Source organism: Orbicella franksi, chromosome 12, assembly GCF_964199315.1.
Source record: "Orbicella franksi chromosome 12, jaOrbFran1.1, whole genome shotgun sequence".
NCBI lineage: Eukaryota > Metazoa > Cnidaria > Anthozoa > Scleractinia > Merulinidae > Orbicella > Orbicella franksi.
This window is the reverse complement of record NC_138156.1, coordinates 2914465-2940000: the sequence shown is the minus strand read 5'-3', so window position 1 is coordinate 2940000 and position 25536 is coordinate 2914465. Positions and strand designations below refer to the sequence as shown.

The following is a 25536-nucleotide window of genomic DNA, read 5'->3' as shown; positions in this document are numbered from 1 at the left end:
ACCTCGTGATAACTGAAGGCTCTTCAGACGTTAGATTTCGTGAAAAAATCTAGGAAACGAAGACCGCCAAAAAAAGTTTTATGTAGACAAATAGGGCGCGAAAATTATGAAAGCACTTAGGTATGGTTGCCAAAAACTCAGTAAACTAAATGAGGAAGAAAGATCCTCAAAAATCTTGCAGACTTTGTAAAAGAAATTATAAGTTCAGTTCTACTGACTTATGACAGTGCATATTTGAGGGTTTCCAGCTGTTTATTTTTTTCTCTTTTTCCAGTCATGTTCGCTAATTTTCTGATTTAACATATATGGTTATGGAAAATCTGCTGATTAGTCCGCACAATCTGTGACCGGCTATACAAACTGACGAGAGATTCTCAAACAAAAAACACGAAAACGATCCTGCGTAATTCAGACTGTTAATCCAGCATATTTTGGTTCCAGAAGAAGAAAACGCCTTTTGCGAACAATACATGTATTCCCAGGCTCAAACGGGAAAACGTAAAGCACTAAATGCCAAACGTGACTAACTGGACTAACTGACGTTGATCTGCATATCCGGTAGAAGGATGTCACGTTTTGCTATCTTTGACCCACTTAAGTCACTGATTAGTAATTTCAGAGCGTATGTTGCTTGTATTAGCCTGAAATGTCTTTTTTTTCCTGGTCCCCTCTGCTCAGGCTGTTGGAATACCGATATGGAATTTTCCCAGTTCATTAGAATGATTATTTTATAAAATACACTTTGTAAATTGTTAAGGTGTAATCGGATGACATAGATTGATATTCCCAAATTTTGAAATGTAGGATATATTTTTAGTTCTTTATAAGTGCATGTAAATGTACCATTTTTGTGTTAGCAATAAACGTTTATATAAAAAAAATGATCATTTGAGGTGCTTCTTTCATTGAACACAAACATTGTTTGCATATTGTAAGTAATAAGTGATTTATTAGACGTCTAAAATCCTACCCTGCACTTGACACCGTATCCCGCAGTCAGATGTACATAACACTGACAGCATGGAAATATCGAAAACAGCGTTTATCAGTGTGTCCGTGAATCGTACAAAATATTGCGCGATGTGTTATTTGTATAGTCTGTACCGAATCGCTAGAAATGACCGGCTTATAGGGGAATGTTTCTTTACAATATTTGCGTTATTGACGTTATTGTACGCTGTACAAAGATCATCTTGGTTGATTAGGTGATGACAGGACAAGACCCCTATCCATTTTTAAAATATTCCTTACTTAGCTTTTCCAGTTGATCGGCTTTCATATCGCTCAAACTTCAGCTAGTTCAGAGCTAGTCTCGCTTCCCCACCCACAACACCCATAGTTCGATCTCAATAAGCTTTGTTGCTCAAACATTGTAGTCTGTGTTTGATATCACATAGTCATTAGCATAAGAGCTTCAGTTTCTGATCGAGCAAGAATTGTTTCAGTTTGTCAACTTCAAATATATTGAAAAGAGGTGGCAGGGATTAGGAGTCAAGAGAGATTTGAGCCCGATGTATTTTTGGATTGAATACACTTCAGTTTAAAATACACTTTATTTTATGAAGTATGTTCAAGGTCAGCATAATTAGCCCTTTTTGTCACCCAGAAATTTTCCAGTTTTTAAAAGCCAACATTACAGTCAAAGAGTTTTAATTTGTTTTAGTTTGGAGTCAGTTCGTACACTGTAACATGCCGGATGTCTTCTCTACTTAAAGTTGCATAATACTAAGATAAAACTTAAACAATTAAGTCAGCAAAGATTCTCCCATTTATTTACGAATGAAAACGGTTTTAATAGCTTTTAGTGCAAGCTAATGTACTTTTAATAACATGCAAGGGAATAAAGCACTTTAGGTAACACCTTCGGTGTAAGAAACAGCGGTTTAAAAGCCGCCGCACTTCTCAATAGAAACACAGATTCTAACAGTCTCGTAAACTAGCTTTCACTCGTGTTTCTAGCTATACTAGCGAACTTAACTCGATAGAAACAGGGACAATGTATTCAGTTGTATAACGTGATCTATTCGTTACCTGGCAACCCACCCTCGGGAGATACTGATGAGAAGGTAAAGAAAAGCACTTTTCATGGCCGTGTTTGCGTCAGTAGTCGAAAACAAAGTCACAGGACATCCAGTCGGCGGTTACCATAAAAAAAAATATTGCCCTAGGTTCGCTTAATTGCTCCATTCGGTCCTATTCGCACTATGCGCTTAGATTTATCAGCTGCTTTTTCACCTCTTCTTGTTTATAGTGCCTGCCAAGCTTCCGTTTGATGGAGTAGCAAGGAAGAATCAAAGCATTTGCTGCGATCAGGAATCACTGAGCCAGGTTTGTGGTGCTAGTACATGTAAAATCAGTAATTTTAAGTCTCTCAAAAACTAATATTGAAATGACCATGCTTTAAAAGGTCTTATCAGAGTATGACAGCCGATTTACAGAAGCTGAGTATATGACTATTTTCTATTTTGTGCCTGCTTGATATTGCTCAGAGCCTTTTTAAACCAAATTATTCCAACCTTGAATGCCGATGTAAATATTAAATTTAATGGAGTAGATTGAAACATTGCAGATAAGCAATTTTTGGAAAACAAGTCCTAGGTCAATAAAATACTCAAATGTCCTAAAACTAAAAAAGCCACAAACTTGAATTTCTTGCCACTGGACTGGTAACGGGGGGTAACGGAAAGCTGCAGGAAATCACGCACGCTACAGTTGTGCTTCGTACAACCTCATCACATTTCTCTATTGTTCTTCATGTCGTCATTTGCTTAAATTAAGCTCTTTATTTGACTTGCTTTTACTTGCTATATAATCCTGGGTCTTTGAAAAATTCAATTGACTCCCAGTCCTCGATCGATTGTTTGATGTTTGCCTGTACTATACTATTAGTGATTTTAAACCAATCCTGTTTAACTTCGCATCCTGTTAACAGCTTTATGCAACACTGGGGGGTCAGCCTGTAGTACACGCGGCCGAAGATGATATGTTGCCTTGTTGAAGACCGTGATAATTTTAATTAAAATCATTTTAAATATGTATTTGATATCACATATACACCTGTGAGTAATAACGAGAGAGTATTTTTTTACATCTGCGAAGAACCTGGGCAAAAAAACTGAGGTTCTCTAACTGTGCTGCGAATTCTTGCTTGACACAGGTCATAAAGAAATTTAATTCAGAGCTATTTTTATCTTTATTTCCCTTAGTTTATGCAAAAGCTTTTTCCATGCGTAATGATCATGTTGTGCGAGATCGGTTTCAAATTTAATGACCCCTACCAAAATAACGAAGTAACGGAAATGAGGTTTTTCCTCTCGATCTCTCAACACTAGAGATACCCTGGAAAATCAACAAAGTATTAATTGCTTTCAAAACAAATTAGTTAAAATTAAATAGCAAGTCACAAACTTCTTTAACGCTTAGCCGGTGAAACAAGTTTGATTTTGGAATAATCCCCCTTATAAAGCTCGGATGAAAAGTGTTTTAGCAGGGACATCATTGAAACGAGCTTAACTGCAGAACGATCGAAAACCTGTACCCTCAATGTGTTCATCTATTATCTGTAGAAGCTACAAGCCCCTGGCCACGTTTATCCAGGTAAGGATCTAAGGAAACCAACGGGCTAGGAGGCGTGAAACTTCAAAATTTGAGCCAAATTAGCAGTTTTAATTATAGGTCTATATTTTTTATAAGTTTATCTTTTTCTATAATTTCTTATTTTTGGAGAACCACGTTTTGGAAAGCGTTTTAAAAAAGCTTATTTTTGGACAGGATGTAGGATGCATACAGCATTCCACGGGCGTTTCGCGAATCAAGGTGAAACAACCAAATATGACGCAAACTCTACGCGTCGTCAAATGGAAATCCAAATTCTACGAAATAGCCATAACGATACCATGGCATTTACAACGCGCTACCAATTTTAGGGCTAACAGATGGAATAAGTGATTAGTTCTCTAAGAGCTGGCCTCTTAAATAACCTCCTGCATTACAATGATAACAGACTTGGCCCCAAAGGTTTCTTTCTTTTTCTCAGTTTTTCTAGCGACTACTCCACACCACAGAGTAAGAACTTGCAAAAACAACACCCCTTTAATAGGGATTGATAATCAATTTGGGAGTAGCTGCGAATGCTTCCATGACAAAACCTCTCTTTATTTTTTTGCAATACCTGCTGAAAGTACTAGATAATAAGCCAGTTTTACGACCACTGAGTACAGGAAACGTCTTCAGTGCATTTGTTTAGGTTTGTCATCAAGGGCATTATTTTCATGAAGATTAGGCAATCAGCACGATTTTCTAGAACCATGGAGGCCATGGCAGAATTTCAAAATAGAAGATCAATAACAGTTTACAGGAAGTTTCGACGGAAATGGTTAGCAAAATCAACTTAACTAATTCAATTAGCCTTCGCCTTCAATTCCGGTCAGATTTTTACGGGCACACTCAGGGTCACACAATGTTTACGAGTGCTGTAATGCAAGACCGTGAGGAAACCTCAAGGACGGACAAAACACTCAAATGCCAGCAGTTCGTGAAGGAATGCAAAGAGAATGATCAAACGTCCAGCCGCTTTGTCGTGTTATCCCAAGGAGATCAATTCTCCTTACCTATTGACACATATTTTCTTTGATGTTTTAATAGTTTTGATTATTTAATTTGGTGGTTCTTGTAGTAACGAGGACATGTTCGTACGCGCGCATTTGGCGCGAGAAATTTCGCGCAGCAAGAATGCGCGAAACAGTTCAATGGAATCACCTTAACAGGTCTAACAAGGCTGGGCCCTATTTAAAAAAGATGCTTACAAACTTTGAAAATCACTTACTCGTACCCCTTGTTCGCCAACTTCGCCAATTTTGCCTCAGACATAACTGCACGGGAGTGCTATGAACAAAATCTCTTTTTGAACACTAAAAAATGGTATGGATCGTGCAGGGTAGACAAACCCGTATGCAATACTTTGAGCGCAACAGTGTTGCAACATGTTCCTCTCTTTTACGTTATACAGAGCAGCACTTACGAAATAAATCCGATTTGAGCGCTAAATGCTTATTTGAAGATCTGGATCAACGTTTTTCTAACAATTTGGTCTTATTTGATGAGGTCCTAACCTATAAAGCAAATCTCCTAACCACTTCGGGGTGACGTACTCCCATATGAAAGGGGCGGGGCTGGTCATCGTAAGAGAGATTAAACGCCGATATCCTTATCTATCATGGCGAAAAGAATGAAAAAACACTGCCATACTGCCGCATAAAATCTGCGACATTTCATTTTTTCTTGTCATTCTCCTCTTGTCTGTGGGACTGTTTCAGAATGATCTCCCAGGGGTCAAACAAAGATAGAGTCACACCCAGATTTGTTTTCTGTATCCCCGCGGGGAATTTCCGCCTGTTGCAAAAACACGTTTCCCCTCGGTTGGTCCTATGTAGTTTCATTCGACTGTAACAAGTCCCTTGACTGCAACTTACATTCTAAGCAAACACGTACGACTATCTCCCGTTGATTTGTTTTTCTCACCTTGTTGATTAACCTTGATTCTCTGTTCAAATATCACAGTTCGCCTGCTTCAAGAGAAGATTCAGTTAACAAACCACAGTGGCTGTGGCGCAAAAATATGGCAAGGAATTTCAAAAAGTATGATATCCATTATAAATAAACTGGTGAGCTGCTGAAAAAGGTAGTCCTGTGCCTTTTCCTGGGAGTTCTTGTTCTTCTGATCATTTTGAAGGAGTTGACAACCAATGTGACCAATCTAATACGTATTTGAAAACTGACAGTAGCCCGGAAACAGCGCTAGGTGATTTGGTGAAAAATGTGACTTTTAGTCAACAACAACAACAACAACGTTTTATTTACCCTTGACATTTGACACACATTTGCAAAGAAAATTACAATAGCTTAGAGACAAGGTATGTTTAAAGTCGAACCAAGGGGGTAAATGATCCTTGCGGTTTTCGAGTTATTTCCCTGCCTTTTACGTGCAAAATAAAGTAAAACCAAATGAAAGACTCAGATCCGAATTAAAAAGAGGTTTTGAGATCGCTGAGTCAATGAGAGCACAAAGTAAATAGTGTCTCCTTGTACCTAATGTAAATTGAATCACGTCTGACGTCTAAATGAATTTCCGCTTACTTGGGGGTTCCGCGAATGTTTGATTGGGCAACCGAGAAAAACCAAATTATGACTGAGGCATGTCCAAGCACCGGAAAAAATAAACGTGATGTTGATTTCCCCGTCTTGAAAAACAGGATTGAGTGGTGGTGAAAGCTACTTTGTAGGTCTTTGGACTGAAGATCACTGAAATTTGCCAATCTCAACTTAAAAGTCAATAAGTTTTTATACGTCGAATTATTGCCGGGGATTTTTATGTGTTACTGTCAATAAAATCCATGGTGTTGCTGTAGTGCTGTAGGTACATGTGTACTTCATGATGGCCGATTTCCGCTCCCTCCCACGTTATGACATAATTCCTACGTCAAGAATTTCGCTCGCTAACGGCCAAATCTCAAGTGTCCCAAAATGACAAGGCAATTAACTAATGAAGTGAAACGTGATTAGGGGTCAATTAACAGAGGTATAAAAAGCTTCAAATGTTGTGACGGGGTTTTAGAGTACATGTACATATGATCAGCAGGAAATCTTTGCAGAGTCCTGAGCTTTGTGGAGAAGTTGTCACTCAGTTCACTTTATACATCTCGTTCACGTTCGAGTAAGTTCAGTTCCCTTTATTGATGCAAGACTTTTGTTTCCCATTTATTCAAACCATAGTCAATTTGTAATTGTCGTCAAGTAAGGAAAAAGATTGTTGTATCTTATTAACATTTATACATAATTGAAAAATACATCGTTCTTTAATTCTCAATATCCAAGACTTTCGGCTCATCCAAATTGTGACCTTCGTTGACTTACTTCTACAACTTAAGATTAAAATCATAATGAAGAGACAAAAAGTCGTCAGAGAATAGTGCGTTGCATGCATTTCGAAGAAACCTGAAGCAAATTGTTTCGCTATTTATAGTTGCACTGACTCGACTTGCGCTGTTAGTTTTGTTGACCTTCACTGCAAGCTACTGCAGTGCGACCACTGACATATAATCCATTCATATTTCTTTCAATTTAATTGAGAAATTTGTAACTTACGGGGCTTCGTCTTTGAATTTAACTATGTGATTTTCCTTAATTACGAAAAAAGCTATTTTTCAGAACTGTAGCTGGTAACAGGCAAACTGAAGCACTCGACTCAGTCATTTGGTTTCCTTTTTTTTGGTTGTTGTTTTTCTTTAAGGGGGAAAGAAAACCACTGCTAGCAAATAAAAAACTCAAGCAAATAAAACTGCCTTAGTCATGATATTTTCCACCATTTGTCAGTACTGACGACAGGCCACGAAAGACAGTCAAATTTAGCGGCAATAGTGCACAAGAGCTTTCTTTTAGCATTTTTTGAATTGTGTAATCAGCTCAGAAGATTACTTTAGCCGGTTTATTTATTTCCCATAATTAAAAAGTACATAATGAATAGTGCTACATATAAAATTGCTTTGGGAAGAAGACTAAAGAAACCCTTACAGGCTTTTACAGATTTCACTGAGCCGTTTCGAGTTATTTCCTCGCTTCTAAGTCTCATTTTAAGACAATTTCTCTCGAAATTGCATGTAACTGGATGAATTTTATATCAGCGAATCTCCAAGATCTCTAATTTAGAATCTCACTGCAGGACGTTTCAACAACATCAATTGTGGTCATTTCATTTTGACTTTAACTGAATTTGAAAGGACAACAGGTTTGATGTTTCCAAGTTGCTCCAGATCCCCGTTTTTAATTGGTCCGTGCCGACTAATATTGAATACGAAATATTCCACTCAGTGTGAAATACTTCAATGCTGCTGAAAATCAAGCGTAGCTGATATCTTGTTTTTTTTTTTTTAAATTTTTAACTGCTTTACACGAACTCCTCACATGCATGGCTTTAATTTACTTCAAACAGTGGTAATCTTCAGTATTCCATTATTAGCTCGCCGCCAAAACCGTGTTTTAATTTTTAATTAAAGCTATTGAGTATTAACGAAATTGGATTGATAAAACTGAGTTAGAACAAAATGCAGTTGAAAAAAAAAAACGTAGCTCTTGAACAACTTTAACAAAGTTTTCAGCTATGATTCATGTTCAAACCATTTATTTTACTGTGCAGTGTGGTTCTAATCCGATGTTCTTGAAGCTTCACAGTCGTTTTAATATTGTTTCGTCACAATTTGTCTTTGGCACCGCAAGTTGCAAATAGATGCCTGTTTCGCAAGCGACTATTATAGTCAGGTAACACGGAAGGGAATTCTTATCATACTAGTCGCATGACACACACAATACTGCAACAAATAACTTTGTGTATTTCTATATGTTAACTAACAATTATTATTTTTCAGTTTTTTCTTGTACTGATGCTGAAAATCGAGGATAAGATATTTTCGTGTTAAGTGCCCTGTCATCGAGCGGTTACGAAATAAGGCAGACGCCATGACGAAACCGCTGGCTTAACGTATTTTGTTTCGGATTTCTAGCTCTCAAATCCGGAAAAATTTGCATTAAAATACGGGCTTGATGGCATTTCCTTTGGCGCTCACGTTTATATAGATTATATACAATTTGTAAATAACATAACACAGTGAATGCACCACCTTACCGAAATCACATCAAAGATTTGAAAATTTAATATTTGACAACAACTAAGAACTCAGAATTTTTCATGCGACCCGCCCCAATGAGTTTCTGACTGACGTAAAACATCACAGATGGCCAATGAAACATGATATGGGATTAATATAAGAGGTATAAATACATACAGACTTTGTGGTAACTCATTTAGTATCTTACACATGCAACATCGCAGAGCAACTGGATATCACTGACAGACGTTCTTCATTTTTGCTTGGTGAAGGTTTGTCGGTTGTGAGACAAAGGGTTTGTTCAGCTCACGTGCGGAGTAAGTCACAAGATCTCAATTATATTCAGTTTAGTAGATGACAAGAAAAGAGACCACACAATATTGCTAGAGTTCTTGGGTCGCAGAAATGAAATACTTTTTAACTTAATTCTGAAAACTAAGATTTTTTGGCCTTAGTAAGAACGTTTTCCGTCTTTTCCTCGAATGTTTTACAAAAGAACCAGGAAATCAGTAGAGGTCACGTAGGAACAGCGAGTCATGGCTGAAAAGCTCTGAAACTTGTGCGAAGCTATTCAATTTGAATTAGAATTGTTGAGATATTAATGTTGTAGTGACGAGGCAAAATTTCGCGTTTACAGCGTTGTTAAAAGAAATCAGATATATCAAGCAAATTATTTCGTAAGAAAGTCGGTTGTTCAGGCCCAATTCGAAGTGTACAACCGAACCAGCTTGATACAGCATGCATCAATCATCCTACGCAACTTTGAACGTTTACCTCCAAGTCCAGATTTGTAGCAAGCTAGTTATCTTATATTTTCGCTGCTGAATGATTCCTAAGATTAAAACATCGAAGGTGAATAGCTGGGACAAATTTAAGTTCACGAATCTTCAAGATCTTTGTACTCCTCCACATGATGTTTCAACTGGTCCCCTGATAAGAATTTATTCACTCAGCAGGGGCCTCATTCAGTAGTATTAATATTTTTCTTTTTTGATTTTACCCTGCATGTGTGGTCTTAAATTGCACTACAAGGGCTCGAATGTTCTAATCTCGAAAGCACAAGGTCGATGAAAAAAAATACGAAAACTCCTTAGTCGTAATGAAAAGTGCCACAAAATATTATTTTCATCAGAACAAAGTTGCCCTTTCAAACAGGGGTCTCGACCAAAAAATTAAAGCAAACTCTCAAAAATACACAATTAATCGCTGTGTTTGTTGTGGTAGTTTCAGTCGCCACAAATGTTGTGCCTTCAGTTCTCTACCTTGGTTGAATAAACTCTTGGATTTGAACAACGAATATTCATTATTTAGTATTCCCGGAGTACTGTCTTCGACTCTTGTATTCCTAACAAGCATATTTTAATTTTTAAACCTGGATATTACTCTTTAAACTGAGAAAACCAATAATCGTTTGCAATATTCACTTGTATAGACTAAGAAATTTATTCAGATTTTTTCGTCTCCGTTGTTGCCTCTTGTCAAGCTTTGGTCTGCTATTGGTCAGTTTTGAGGGAGTGTTGGGGGTGTGTTAGGGGACGGATTCCTTTCGTCTTACCGCGGTGACAAACGCGAGGCCACGCGCGCTTCATCAGTCGCGCGTCAAAAATGTACCGCAAATACACGGGTGGCAGAAAAATTAGCATTTTATGTCATTTGTTGAGATTAAAGAGACATGGCTGTCACAAAGCAACCTATACAAACAGATCATTCAAGCGGAAAAAGCGAGCTGTCAAAATGTGAAAGTAAGGAAGTTGGAGTGGCGTGATAAAGTTGCCTGACCTGTGACCTACCGTCAGGAGATTGGGAATAAGACGTCAAAATCTAAGAACTACTCTCATTGGTTAATAGGAATCTCCCTAACTCAATTGACCAATCAGAATTTGTTTACTAACAGAACTTTGACAAGTGGTTTTGCAAGTAATATTACTGCAGCAGTTTCATCATCCAGCGCTCCCGCTCGCTTCTAGGAGGAGAGAACATTCATTTTTCTTTTTCTACTTTAGAGGGTCGACAAGGGACTTTCAAGCGCAAAAAACAACAATGGCACTGCATTTGAAAGATGAATGGGAGAATTTTGTGGTGGAACAGCTTCGAGGACCATATATAAAGGAGTTTGGCAAGCTAAAAACCGACGGCGAGCGATACAAGTTTTGCAAATACATTATACGGTAAGGTCTATTTTTTGTTTTTCGGGCTTAATTCTAGTTACATTCGGTAAGGTCTTGAAAAGTAAATTTGAGGCTATACTTAAACCTTTAATATATAACCGAACCTTGTCTTCTAAGCCTTGAATCGAGTTCATAATAAGTAAAATTTTAAGTGACCCTGCAATCAGTAAGCGACTTTGCGAGATGCATTAGAACACTGAGTCACAAAGGCTTTCCCCGTGTGCAAAAGAATCGTTTTTTCATTTGATATTTACATCAGTATTTTTTTATTTTCGGTTTTTTAGCGGCGTTAAGCACTCATATTTTAAAGAAATTTCCATAAAATTTGGGGAATGGTGTACCTCATTGCAACGACCACAACATTGAAAGTCTTGTTTGTTCAACTGGGTTTATTTTTCAGGCTGAAATCTTATTGATTTAAATATTCCATAAACAAATTTGCTTTAGATATTTCTCATTGCTTCTGTATGGCCCGTTTCTTGCCCTTGTCTTGCTTTCATCAAGAAACAGCAAGAAAAAATCCTTTATGTTGCTTCTCAATAAAATATGTATGAACGTTTGCCGAAGTTCGGGCCCTTCTGTTTACCAGGAGCTGTGATGGTCCGCACCTTTATTTGGATGAAAAACCATCAACATGACTAATTGTTTCGATTCAAGCGAAATTTTTCAGGTGCTGCTTTTCTATACTTAGATACCTGTCAGGTCTTGATCGATTTCTGAACCGCACGTGCCACACTGCACAGAAAGCGTGTGCTTTGACAAGCCGAGAGCTTGTCCAGGGGAATCCCGATAACCTCCGTTTGGACTTCGAGTTCCACTTGGATATCGAGTTTGAGCTTTGACTCGAAGTCCAACTCATACACGAACTTTATTTTCCATGGAATGATTTCCAACTTGTATGTAGCTCGCAAATAGTTAGCTAGGTGGTCGATCTAGCCCGCTTGATTTTTTTGTTTTGTTTTTCATATTTTAAACTTTCAATGCAGAAAATCACTGATCAGAATTTCGAGAAGCTGATCACGAGAGGCATGGATCTGCATTCATTTATTTTGCTGAGGTCGATCTTGCAATTTTCGTTACAGTTGCGAAACAGCTTTCACCGACACATGAAATAGACATCGTACTGCATTAAAACGACAAGGTAGACATCGTCTTAGTTCACAGGATTTTTCGTATCAGATAAATAGACAGGATATTTTCCTTTAGATATTTGATAAAAACATACAAATTCAATACAACATATCTGATGTTAAAACATGTAAAAGATTAGTTTCTTTCCATAGACCAACTAAGCCCCACCACTTTTGTCAACTTGTGCAATACTGCCAATAGCTGGTATGCTGAAATTAACATGGCACCTCGTTATTTTCCGTCAAAAATATTTATGCTTGGTTCTCTAAAGTTATGAACTACTGCATAATAAGAAGCCCTGTTATGTAATGAAAGGCAGAAAGTGTAGAAATTAATTTTGCAGATGCTAATCTCTCCATGGCTCTTCTTTTGAATTTCTGGGTAACACCGGGTGTTGCCTGTACCAAGCTGGCTGTCAAACTTATTTTTAAAAGGCTCACAACCGAATAGTTTGATTGCATTTGGTTTTTAAGAAATTATCTATGCAAAATCTTCTCATTGTCCTTTTATCCAATTTATTTTCCTATATTCAAATTAGCTCTTTAGGGTTGAAGCTAACCCTTTGTTAGCATTAGTTTTTCAAGCTGCAACATTAAAGTTAAGCTTAAGGCAAAAGAAAATTTTGATTAACTATTCACCCTATAGCCTTGATGTATAATTTTTGTACTCTGTTCTACTTGTTTCAGAATTTTGATACTATAAGAACTGACTTATCATCTTGTTTACAAAATGATGCTGCCTGCTTCTTATTTCTCTTTGGACACATCACTTTCCTACTCTTGAAACATGCTTTTGTAATGTTTGTTGTTTTTGTTGTGATGATTTTTTTTTTGCAAATTAACATACTCATATCATATCATACTGTTTCTGTTATTTTAGTAACCTTAGAGTTTCATGTACATGTACAATAAACTGCCATATTAAATTTTATAATGTACACATCACATTGAGATGGTTACATTTGATTCTTGCAAATTTGTTGATAAGACAGATGTTTGTTGAATTTCAATGCCTTATGAAAACAATAAAGGGAATGGAATGAGGCTTGCACTCTTAAGAAATGAACTTTTTGGTTTTACTGGAATTTTACTGATTGTCATACTTGAAACTGTCACTCTGTAGATGTACATTTACTATACACACTTGTAAGTGCCTGTGTTTTTTTTATTTCAGTAAATACTGTTTTAATTTCATTCTCATATATTTCCTTCATCACTTTGGCTGTGCTCAAAGTAATTGCTTCATTGAACAATGTTGTGGTGTAGTGCACGCAAACTGATTATCTGTCAGAGAGTGGACTGAAGCAGTGGACTCTGATCTATGTTTACTGCAGCCCATCTATGTTCAGCATTTGAGCCAGCTTTGTGGCCTTAGGAGACTATTTGTTTCATCTGTAGCCCTTGCAAAGGGACAAAGAGGCTATATAAAGACTAAGAGTCAAAAAAGTTAATTGAATTGCATTTGACCTATCCAAGATTGTGCCTTTGTGCTGCCCAGAAAAAGAAAGCACATAAAACAGTGCTGTGGTTGCTTTTGGCACACACAAGCATTTAATTTTGTATATAAACATTTTTTATTGCTAAACAGTGACCAAAACTTGGTGTCTAATGCACAATATTATAGAACATCAACCTAAAGGGTCTTCTATTCAGTGATATCTCTTTATTGTACAACTGATAAAACTTGTAGCATATTCACATATCTTCATAGCAGAGACACTAAACTAAACAGAGGGCCAAAACATGTGCATGCTAAGTAACGTGCAGTTAGCAGAGACACAACAGGGTCAAAGTGTTAGCAGAGGTGCATGTTTAGCAACGTGCAGGTACACGTGCATATCTACACCAGTCATGCATGCATAATGTGAAGTCTCATTTTACTTCCAAGTATGTTTTAAGTTATGTACTCTCTTTTATTCACCTTTTATGCTTGTAAACAAGTAAACAAGACATATTTTTGAAGGGAGAATTAAAGAAGGTAACTTCTAATAATTATTTTATGGAAGAAAAACAGGGTTTTATAATGGTGTTGCAGAGTAACTTGGGAAAGCAGTTTGGCATTTGCTGGGTCAAGTAAAGGCATGCCAAAAATGTGTATGACATTGCATAACAATTATCTGCAACAACAGATGCTGCTCATGTGCAGTTTTTTCTTTAAATTTTACTTGATGGGTAATTGGAACGTTGCTGAAAGATTATGGGCATGAGAGAATAGCTTAAGTTTTTTGTTAAATAACTTTAGTGATGATAGTAACAATTTAAGTGAAAAGATTTGAGGAATATCTATGGTTAAAACAAAACTGTCTGTTTTCTAATATGAATGAATTGGGATAAAATTCTTTGTTTGAAAAATAACGGACTCCAGCAGTAGCAGGCTGGATATATTTTAAACAAAACAAAACAGCTTTGATCTTGGGAGGCATATGGCATGGCTTTTGACTTTTAAGGGACAAATTGTCCTGCAACTTCATGTAACAATAATGGCACAGTAGAATCTTGCATTTTAAAACCAACTAGGGTACAAGAAAGTGGTTTATAGAAATCTGTAGGTTTGAAAAATCCAAGTAAATGTCTTCTACATTTGTAACTTTTTTGCCAACTGAGAAGAAAAGTGCTTTGAATAATGGGGAGAATTGAAAAATCGAGGGTTCAAGAAATCAGAATTAAACTTTATAGTTTCCACTATGCTTAGTTCCTTGCCCCATAGCTTCCACTATACATAGCTATAAACTGTCTGGACCAAAGCAACAAGTATTTGCTGGGGAGTGGTGTCTGTCCTCCCACTGTGGTGGCTATTAGCAATCATTATAATCTATTTTTTTGTCTTCCCACTTTGCAGAAATAGTGGTGTAGCTCAAGAAATAGTTGAGCAGATACAAAAGCTTCTGAACACCAGGGTTCAACAAAAACTAAGGTCTGCGGGAAATGGCCAGGAATATGTGTGTGTGGGAGAAGAACATTTCGGGCGAAGGGATTTCAAGAAAGCTGTGATCTCCTTCTCACTGGTAATGGATAATACTTAAATTGAACAATTTGAAATATGAGTAAATTCTGAAACGTAGTGGTAATGAGAGAGTTGAAAAAGTACCTGAGTATTTTCAAGTAATATTGGTAAGCTTTTAAGATCTTTTAGTGTTGCAATTGTTCTTTGGCTGTTTTCTTAAATATCAGTTGACATCAGACCTTTGTCAATTATTGAATTTGTTTAGGCCATTCAGCAAGCACTCTTGTACAATGCTGAAAACCAGAAGCCTCTTGCCAACCAGCAAAGTAACATGTGTGATCTGGCTTTGTCAGACAGTGCTGACAACACCAGTAGGTCTCCTGGCCAGCTCAGCCTTGTGGCTTTGTATACCAGAAGAGCAGAGATCCTCTTTCAGGCACAGGAATACAAGGTATGGATGAGATCACTGTCAGTTATAGTGATAAATAATAATGAGTGCTGTAAAAGCCCATGTATAAGCCCATGTGTAAGCCACACCCATAGAGGAGCTGCACCCTCAATTTGGAAGCTCAAATTTTGAAGAAGAAAACAAAGACCACCAAGTTTGAGGTACAGTATCTAAACAGAAAAACCAGTAGAGATTCCTTCCTAACCACTAATTGAATCCAGTGATATTTCTGATGATGAGAACTTTCATTAACAATGTTTGCCTCATTGCCTGACTAGTTACCCTCAGTATATTACAGGACTCTTAGGTAATGTCGTAATCTTTTTAATGTCTCTTTGGTCTCAGACATGTCTAAATGATATCCAAGAGGCTTCGTCATTGCAGTGCCCTCAAGCGCCTAGTGGAAAGCTTGACAGCCTTCAGAAGGCTTGTGAGAAGAAGCTGTCAACATTTATTCAGAACTTAAATCATGGTAAATGTTGATACTTAATCAGGGCTTGAAAAAAAAGTTAATTCCAGCTTGCCCTTAGGACAAGTATCTCTCAGATATTGCTTGCCCTGGGAAAGTCTTAGTTTGCTCTTTCAATGATTTAGTTGGCAGACGACTTGCCTGATCACCTGGCCATTGAGCAAGTGGGAATGAAAAGTTACTTGCCCAGAAGGAGAATCTACTTGTTTAATGCCTTGCCCCTATAAAGTGATGTTGATTTAGCCTTTGGATAGAATCATGCAGACTATGTACTGATTGCAATTTTTTGTTGTTTTGAAGGTGGTGATGCATCAACAAACATACCATCAGTTACAGGAGGACTGCATGACAAAATAGCTAATGGATCGAGATTAATTGAAATCAACTGCTCTGCTACTCAAGGCCGATTTCTAAAGGTTAGTTTTGAAAAGAAAATGCAAATTACGTTTAGGATCAAAATTAATAAAAAATAATTATGTTGCTTCTTTACATTAAAAAAGAAATGAACAATATTGCTATCCTACAACAACAACAACAACTTTTATTATTATTATTATTATTATTATTATTATTATTATTATTATTATTATTATTATGACTCGCATATTTACAATATCTCAAAACTAATTGCTATATAGCCTTGTTCTGTAGACATCTTACTTTTCTAACAAATGAACTAGAATTTGGCTTAGATTTTTTTATTTAATGGGGTGGTGAACATAATTTATTTTATACGAACTACTGATACTCCTGGGTTCAAACCATTTACTATAAAATTTATTTTGCCAAACTTCATGCTTGCCCATTTTGAGTTTGAGATCTTTATTCTTTTTTCATATGTGCAAGTCTCAATTTTCAATGTTGTTTGCTACATGTTCATTATCCCAGGCTATAGAACTCTTGTAATGTGTTTTTTGATCACCTGCAGGCTTCAGATGATATCCGTGCTGGTGATACACTAATCTCTGAACCACCATATGCTGCAGTCCTTCTACCAGAAAACACTCTCTCTCATTGTGACTGTTGTTTCCAGCCTTTGGTAGCTCCCTTTCCGTAAGTGGACATAAGACTTATATTTGATGTAAAAGAGATATTTTAGAAAAACTGTCAGAGATACAGAATGGCCTGAATATTTGGGTTGGAAACCAAAACATGTAACATCTCTCAACTTGTCTGGATGAGGATTCATTTTCTCAACCATGATTTGGTTTAAATGCAACTTTTCCAGGTTTAACAGATGTTTCTATTACCTACTTAGATGTCGTCTCTGCTGTGAAGTGCAGTATTGTTCCCAGTCTTGTCGTGACAAAGCCTGGTCACAGTACCACAAAGTAGAATGTAGCCTTGGTCCACTTTTGAAAATGGTAGGTATTGTGTCTTTCACCTGCATTAACAGCGCTATCTGATTTGTCAAATGAGTGGGGAGTCTTACCTTGCAGTCACTTGCAGGTTTTTTTTTGCTGGGGACGACGTACATTCTCATATTTTGTTTTGTCCTTAGTAAATATCTCACAAGTGGCTGCAAGATGTGACCCCAGTGGAGCCCTCAGAATTTTTCTCATTTGAATCTGACAGATAGCATCAACCAAGAATATTGTGTTTAAATGTTTTGATGTTTGTGTCTTGTAGATGGACACCTTTTTCCAGTTGTCACTGAGAATCCTTCTGGTAACAGGAACCGAGAACATATTTGGTAAGTTTTTCTAAGATTTTTCTTACTTCCACGTGCTTGGCAACTTATTTCTGTAACAAGAAATTAGATGCTGATCACAGAGTTAATCCTGATCATATTGTTCTCTGTTTTTGGATTAAATTGGAGTGTTTTATTGTGACTAATTTTCTCATTTGTTTTCAGAATTTTTACAGGCATCATCGAGTAAGAAGACTGAAAATACAAATATCAGCAGAATGTCTGGTTGTGGTCCAGAGGGAGAATACCTAGGTAGGTCATTGCTGCAATGGTCTTCACATATTCTTTGAATAGATTTTTTGTGTATAGTCTTTAGTTTCAGGTGAACTTAATGCAGGATACCTTTACATGTACTTTGCTAAGTTTAGTTAACTCTTATACCACTCTTCTTGATACGTCATATTTGTCACACAGTGTGTCTTTGTTTACAGGTGATTATGGCTCAGTGTTTTCTCTGGTGACCAACACAGAGTTACAACCTGTGAATACCTTGATGTCTCATGCTCTGGTATGTACTGTAAATTTTTGTTTTACTTCACTACACTTTAAAACTATCAATGTTTTAATGTCTACAGCACTGCATGTAGCTTAAGGTGCACCAAAGTAAATCTCATCTCATTCATTTTCAGAACTGTGTGCTACTAGCAGAGTTTCTTGAAGGTGTCATGGTTAGAGAAGAGGATTTAAATCAAAGACCAGTGAGCTGTGAGAACTGTACAAAGAACAGGCTGTGTCAACCACACGAGCTGCAGCATGAACACCTTGAACAATACTACAATGTTCAAAACTTCCAGAGCTTTTTCCCTAACGAGACTTGCACAAGTTCCTTAGCAGGGGATGTGATAGGCTGCCTCCTGTTTCATCACTCTCAACAGATGGCTTGCAATGTACATGCCATCACTGCTATTGTGTCAACTGGTGAAGACAAAACACATCTGAAGACCAGTCCTCCATCCAAAGATCATGTTGTATCCAGAGAACAGAAGAGGATAGCAACTGCTGTGTATCCAACAGCGTCATTGCTAAATCATGCCTGTGATCCGGATGTCATTGTTAGGTGAGTGTATAGTTCTACAATGTCTTGAAATTTTTGTGAAACTAGAGGGTATGCAAACGATACATGCTCTTGGCTTGGCAGTTATCGTAGCCAAGTGTGTCCAAACTGAAAGCAGTTCTGATTTGGATCACACAGCTTACAGAGTTACAGTAGATCCCATACATGATATTTTTGTTATCTCTGACTGTGTTGAGAGACACATGCAGAAATTCTTTTACAATGCAACTGATGTAAACCTGCTTTTAGTGATGCTCCCTGGTATTAGTTTCTAGCTAATGAATTTAATTTTAATTACACCTGTGTAAATATTTAAAAGTTTACTTTGTTTCAAATTCAGCTTTGTTGATGGCCATCTAGTGGTGAGAGCAACACATAACATTGCCAAAGGCTCGGAGATATCTCACTGCTATGGTAAGTACAACTGCTGGGGTTAAGCTAATAATTGTGCTGGAAATGTTATTGCCAAATGATTTATTTCTCCCTTCTGCCATGGATTTTGTTCAGCATGGGTTCTGAGAAATTGTTGGTATATGCTGATATCTCATTATTCTCATTCTCTATCTGCCCAGTGCTGGACGATATACACGTACTGATGTTGTATCCAAAAACAAGTCTAATGTCACTCTTTCTTGGTGTTAATGGTTTTGAAGGCAACAGGTTATTTTGGTTTCTCTCACCTACTTAACTTAGTTATTGTCTTTGTTCCTGGACAGGTCCTCATGTAAGTCGTATGGGTCGTGAAGATCGTCAAAAGCTGCTGTACAAACAGTACTTTTTCACTTGTCAGTGCACAGCCTGCAGGAGGTAAGCTGTTATCTCATGACCTCATTCACTCACGTTCATTATTCTGTCCTGAGCTTGTACCTGGACAGTGGCTTAGTAATTCAATTGCAGGGTCAGACTATAAATTCTTCTTTTAGAGAAATTAGTTGTTCTTTAGTTCTAGTAAGACAGACGTATTGAAGCTGTTTGGTAATCTAACTGGGGACTGTCTCTTGCAGTGACGAAGAAATGGAGAACAAGAGACTCTGTTTCTCTGCCTTTGCGTGTCCTCAGTGTAAGCATGCCATGAAACTGTTCCCTGTGAGTGATGGAGTCATTGGAACGTGTCAGAACCGCGAATGTAACTTGGAGAAAAACATGCTGGATGAGTGCAGACTGGCGCGCGAGGCAGAGTTGCTCTTTATTAAGGGAGTGCGGTTGTTAGAAAGAGTTGGAGTCAAGGAGGCCCTTGACGTGTTCCATGAATGTTTGCGGCGGCGGAAAATTCTTCTTCATGCGTATAACAAGGACCTGGCTGAAACACACGATGCCATTGCAAGGTACTAGTTTTAACTGTGTGGAAAAACCTTTTTGTGTTTATCTTGTGGTCAGGCTTAGAAGAAGGTAAAGATCCGCAGCCACCTGTGCTTTCCAAGAGGAAAGAAGGTGTGATTGGATGAGGGCGGGAGATGTCTGACATTTTAGGCTAACCTTTCGTTTGCCTTTTATCTGTTATTTGAGTCACGCAACATTCTTCAACTTCTTCTCTGTTGGTTCCCACAGGTGTTACGCCATGAATGGCAACTTCAAGAAAGCTTCTCATTACTGTTCTCGCAGCTGTGAAGCGGTGGAAAAAGCGTTCGGTTCATCAAGCGTGGAGTACGCACACGAACTTCACAAGCTCTCGCAGCTGTTGTTCAACGACAGACAAGTCAAAAAAGCACTCTCTACAATCGACAAAGCCACTAGTCTTTTGTCACGCCATTATGGACGGAGCAATCCAGACGTGAAGGAACTGAGTGAGATGAAACGCTGCCTTATTGCTGTTGGCGGTCATTCCAGAAACAACAGCACGTGACGGTCACGCAAGGGTTATTAGGCTTTAAAGTATACTTGTCGGACATTTCTAGAATAAAAAGTTTTTTTTCGTCTTTTGTTTCCGGCTTAGTTAGACGTTTGTGCTACTCGGGTGATACGATTGTGTGACGAGAGGTGCAAATCGAATTCACTTGAGTCACACAATCTTCCAGGACCCAAGTTATCAGTTAGATGGAAGGAAAAGAAAGAAAAAAGAAATTAAAAATGGACGGGTTTATATGAAAGAATTTTGTTACGATTTTGTGAAAGTATCTTTTATACTAAAAGTTTGGTGTACAATTTGGTGTTGAGTTATTTATGTGTCAACTCCTGTAAGGGAGAAAGTGTCTTTAAAAAGAACGCGTTACTTGTTTTGTTTAAAAAAACAGCAAGAAATAGTAGACTATAGAGTATGACGTAAATCAGAGAGATTCCAAGAAATACTATATACAAGTAGAGCAAAAAGTAAAGAACATTGAAGAACTAGAATTCATACTGGAAACGAGGTAGAATTTATTGTGTTGTTTAAAAGAAAACTACTAATGTCATTGTTTAGAACAAGGATTTGAGATGAAAAATGCCTACAATGCTTTATTCACTCTAAACACTTAAAACACATTTACATAGAAAGTGACAAAAACTACAATAACTTAAGAAATAGATATGTTTAAAGTTGAGCCAGGAGGATGAATGAACCTTGCGTTTCTACTTCCTGTTTCTCTACATGTGCAGAACACAGTTCGCGCTCTTTCTTTAAGACTGCGAGGGCCTCTTTCCTTCTAGAATACTCGACTTTTCTTACTGAACGAGGTGATTGAATTAAAGTTCAAAACGCTTTAACATCATGTTGTTGTTGTTGATGTCTTTATCAGGTCAGGCTTGTCCAGTGTAACCTTCATTTTGCCTCGTAAAACTACACATGAGAAACTAAGGGGTGACGAAGCACCCTTAACCTTTTACAACAATTTTGGCTCGTCATATCCAATTAGAGACTCAAAACATTCTTAAAATGAGTGTATCTAATTGTCGAGAGTCGAGGGTAACATGTCGAGGGTCGAGGGTAACAAAAAATATATTAAAATAAAGTGAAAAATAAAAAATAAAAATATAGTATATAGTAATGAAATCCACTACTCTACAGGTGTTGCATAAGATATCTCCCTTCAGCATAACGGGATCTTCCTAATTTGCTATTCCAAAAAATCAAGACCGTCTATTTACAAATATGTACTTTTTCAACAAAAGATTTAAAAACCATAACTGGCGAAAGGTTATAGCCTGGCAGGTGGTTTGTTTCACAGCTGCTAACTCAAGCATGGTGGATATTTTTGCTTGAACGTGTAAACTTACTGAGCGTAAAATTTGAAGTAATACCAGGGGAATGTAGGAGGAATATTCTCACAGCGCTTCTAACACTACATAGAATAGTCCAATGAGACATTCATTAACAGAGAATTCAGTGTTCAGCGCTGTTATCTTCCCTGACGGCTGGAAGGTAGTATATGTGCAGTTTTGTGGCGATGAACTGAGAACACATCCTTCATTTCACCTGATGTAATAACAGTTCATGAAGCGTTTAACATTTTAATTTCATCTAGCTACCAAGCGTCTCTACCAGACGACTTCAATACCTTTGCTGTTATAGCATCTAGCGGTTAAGAAACTCCAATTTTCCCCTTGTTAGGTCATCCATTATTTCGTTCATCCGGACACACTAAGATGGAAGAATGAAATAAGGCCCTGAAGAAAAGTTTCTAGACTTTTTATCGCTAAAAACTTGAAACTATTCAGTAAGTACACGTGGTACCCCTTCAGAGTTTACTGAACCCTTAATAATCAGGTCAGCAACATGTTCGGAGGCCGGAGTTTAAACCCTTTGTTGTGTCACGTTACCTCATTCCTGTTCTGCAATGCGATTGGCTGAGACAAGGAAATCGCAATTTACGCGCTTTTTCAAGTGGTTCAAAGATCTCTTTGCGCTTCTGAAATTAGCCAACTAAAAAAAGGTGACACAAACAAATTTTTAAAGCATTAACTATCGGAACACTGAAATGGACGCTGGAAGGCTAAACTTTATGTAAAACTGAGGATATTTTTAAGACCTTCAAGAGACAGCGAAAAGTATACGAAAATTGTTTGGACAGTTCTTACGATCTGCGGGTGAAGTGGAAGCTAGCAAAGTCAAGTGGTCGACAGGAAGAGTTATCCACTACGTTCTCCGTATATAAGCACGTGCGCCGATGATGATAAATAGTTTTGGCAATCAAACACAGCTTTCCTCAATCCGACTGCAAGTGTTTGTCTAAACAATCCGGCGAACCTGGCAAACCAGCAGCCGTTTTTAAACGTCATTGTATGTAAACGCGCGTCCGTTTTGACAAGTGTATTTGCCCACCAGTCAAGAAACGGAAACAAACCAGTTGACAGACCAGTCCATGTGCTCTACCTTTTATCCACTGGTACGCAAACTCCGCCCAATTATTGTTTCTTCCGTTCTCCATTTGCACGTGTTTTTTCAAAAGAGTTTTTAACGTTGGCCCTGTTCTGGAACAAGCCGTCTTGGGCAGATCATGTGATCAAAGGTAAGTAATAAGTGACATTTTAGAGAAACAAAACTGACACCCTTCAAATACGATGTCGTTTTCTGTCATTTTAACCGTTTCGATTCGCCGTTCAAGACTATACAACGTTAACTCCGATATATATATTTTATTATTGTGGTAAGCTGAATGTTTCCATAACTCCCTAAAACAGATCAAACTAAGAGAACCTGTGACGACCGCCCAAGGCGGTGGTAGTCTTAGCTTGTAATTGGCGATGGGTGTTTAAGTGGACAACGTCAGGTTAAATACATTATTGCGCTGGATTTAAACTACACTGAAGGCTTCGATTCTGATTTGAATTACTTCTCCTTCTAACTCAACAGTAACAGAATACGCCTCTTTCTCCTATTTAATTTGAATCAATGCATTTCTTGGTTGTGAAAAGTTTAGCGAATATCAAAAATTTGGCAAATACCTGTAAGGCGGCCTCGTTCTATGTATTGACCTAGTTTTGTCTCTAACCAGGAACCGTTGTTACCTTGCTGACCAAGGGAACGTTAATCGCAGGCTCGTACAGTAATCAAAAATAAGCTTTTAAAACCGCGAACAGAACGGATTGAGGATTATCCAGACAGAAGATTATCCTGAAATCAGCTTGAAGCTCTCATTTTGACGTAGAAATCTCTCAGGTTCTTAATGGGGGTGGGGTGGGAGGGGGTTAACTGGTGAAGATGCGTAGTGACTAAAATTGCATTTGTGTGTTAGCTGAAGGTTTAATGTTTAATTTTGACCTTTCACGCTCTGATGATGGTTCACGGTGATAAAACAGAGAGAAATAGAGAATATTCCTCTTTCCTGGTTGACGGTTAACATTGTTGAGATCCCTCTTATACTGATTACAAAATTTGCAGGAAAACCAGTCCTTCAGTATTGTTCTGTTATTCTGTTTTATCGCTGTTTTAGTTTATCGGTTTCTATCCTGTTTTAGTTTCATCATAGATGGAGCCCCAGGTCATGCCGCCAAACCAAGAATAGAATGCCTTTTCACTGTGTAGTTTGTACAGCCAGATACCTTGGACTCACACGAGGACTGCTAAGATGGCGTTGGACAATGATTACAATGATTGTGCTCTACTTTGTCAACTTACTCCATCCTTTACTGCAAGAAGAAATGCTGGCCTCCATTGAAAGGTCAGCTCTTTTCTTAAAATGCAAGGGATATATAGTTTGTCACATAGATAGCGCACTCGAAAACTTATCATAGACGAAGATTCAAGTTATTACGGGTTGTGGAAGTATAACGTTTTAAACAGATTTCCTTTAATTCTTATTTCTTCCATCAGCATTTACCAGCTCTTAGATTACTTTCTCTACTATTTTCCTTCACTTTGTTCTGTTGAAAAAGCTAGAATTTAACTCCGAAAAGTTGATGATATCGCCGGTCGAGTCAACATTTTAATCTGCACGTATTGCATGCCTATGAGGGGAGACTTATGTTACTAAGGCCCACTTCAGACGTCGTGCTTCTGTCGTGCCGAACTAAATTGCAATTAGGTTCGACTACGGCACGGCAGAAAAACAACTCTGATTCAGACGTCGTGCCAGATTCAAACCAAATTTAGGATATACTGATGCCTCGTTACAATTCTCCTCCTAACTCCCCGTGGGAACGCAATCTCGCCAAAATTCATTAATGTAATTTATGAATTTTGTTTGGCACGGCAGAAGCACGACGTTTGAATCGCTGCTGTGCCAGAGTCGTGTAGCACGGCAGAGCTTGTCGAACTTAATTGCTTGCCGAACTTAATTCAAAAGTTTGATTCAGACGCCGTGCTTCTGCCGTGCTCTTGTCGAACTTAATTCTTGAATTTAGTTCGGCACGGCAAAAGCACGACGTCTGAACTGGGCCTAAGTGATATTTTGATATCTATAAACGCCTTCCCTTAAATAGCTATATCGTCTTTAATGTAAATATTAATTTAACTGAACTTAGCATGCGGCCAACGCCAACTTATATCTACATGACAGTGACCAACTCGAAAGCTCATTGGCTACTTTGGTCGCTGTACACAATTAAATATTGTTTCTTGTAGTTAATTTCTATCTGTATTTATTTTTCCTATATCATTGTAAACCATCTTACGTTAAGTTTTTTTCTGTAAATAGTGTGCGATAATAAAAAAAAACTGAAAAAAATTGAAAAACTGAAAGCAATTAATAAACAGAAGGGCAAATCAATATCAATATAAATTATACCGAGTAAAATACGAGTTTGAAATTCAACGTTTTGTACACGTAGATTTGGAGTGTGTGGAACAATGACAGTGGGGGAAATCACTCCAAACTTAGCTGAATATGTTGCTCTTTTTGCTGACATAGAGATCTTGAAGAACAAGGCCTGCCCACTGAGACTGTTACCCTCAAGCAAAAGATAAAACCGCCCATTAAGACTTGGCAACACCAAGCACCCAACTTGCTGAGCCCGCATGTCATGGAAAGCGGTTCGCTATCCCTCCGTGGTTGGTGGATGTCACACGTGAAATGGGAAGTGACTGAAATGAAACGTAAATCAAAACCCAATGTCAGAC

The 25536-nt window shown here is 37.8% G+C and overlaps 2 protein-coding genes across 4 annotated transcripts in view; both read left to right on the top strand.

Annotated features, from left to right (window-relative positions):
* Positions 1-873, top strand: part of LOC145462527 (aflatoxin B1 aldehyde reductase member 2-like) — an 8996-nt gene extending 8123 nt beyond the window's left edge. Inside the window, exon 13 of the mRNA XM_081446054.1 lies at positions 1-873. This exon is cut by the window's left edge and continues 72 nt beyond it. The gene's annotated coding sequence lies outside the window, so the exon portion shown is untranslated.
* Positions 874-1957: 1084 nt separating this feature from the next.
* LOC145463787 (protein-lysine N-methyltransferase SMYD4-like) lies at positions 1958-25453 on the top strand. Of its 3 annotated transcripts, none has more exons than XM_081447583.1 (18): positions 1958-2328; positions 10664-10828; positions 14798-14963; positions 15168-15353; positions 15696-15822; positions 16120-16235; positions 16748-16872; positions 17078-17183; positions 17449-17512; positions 17675-17761; positions 17941-18017; positions 18139-18566; positions 18904-18977; positions 19280-19370; positions 19568-19888; positions 20112-22987; positions 23937-24139; positions 25328-25453. In XM_081447583.1, the coding sequence occupies exons 2-16, from the start codon at positions 10701-10703 to the stop codon at positions 20404-20406; spliced, it is 2391 nt and encodes a 796-aa protein (XP_081303709.1). In that variant the 5' UTR covers positions 1958-2328; positions 10664-10700; the 3' UTR covers positions 20407-22987; positions 23937-24139; positions 25328-25453. The 3 variants fall into 3 exon arrangements, with proteins under 3 accessions (XP_081303709.1, XP_081303708.1, XP_081303707.1); XM_081447582.1 differs by lacking the exon at positions 1958-2328 and adding an exon at positions 3429-3597; XM_081447581.1 differs by lacking the exon at positions 1958-2328 and adding an exon at positions 8658-8977.
* The last annotated feature ends 83 nt before the right edge of the window (positions 25454-25536 follow it).

What these genes read in the sequence shown, in the direction of transcription:
- LOC145463787 (XM_081447583.1), top strand. Translation starts at nt 10,701, where the DNA reads ATGGCACTGCATTTGAAAGATGAATGGGAGAATTTTGTGGTGGAACAG. An exon ending in TATTCAGAACTTAAATCATG is followed by an intron (nt 15,823 to 16,119) that starts GTAAATGTTGAT and finishes GTTGTTTTGAAG; the next exon opens with GTGGTGATGCATCAACAAAC. An exon ending in TTGGTCCACTTTTGAAAATG is followed by an intron (nt 17,184 to 17,448) that starts GTAGGTATTGTG and finishes TGTGTCTTGTAG; the next exon opens with ATGGACACCTTTTTCCAGTT.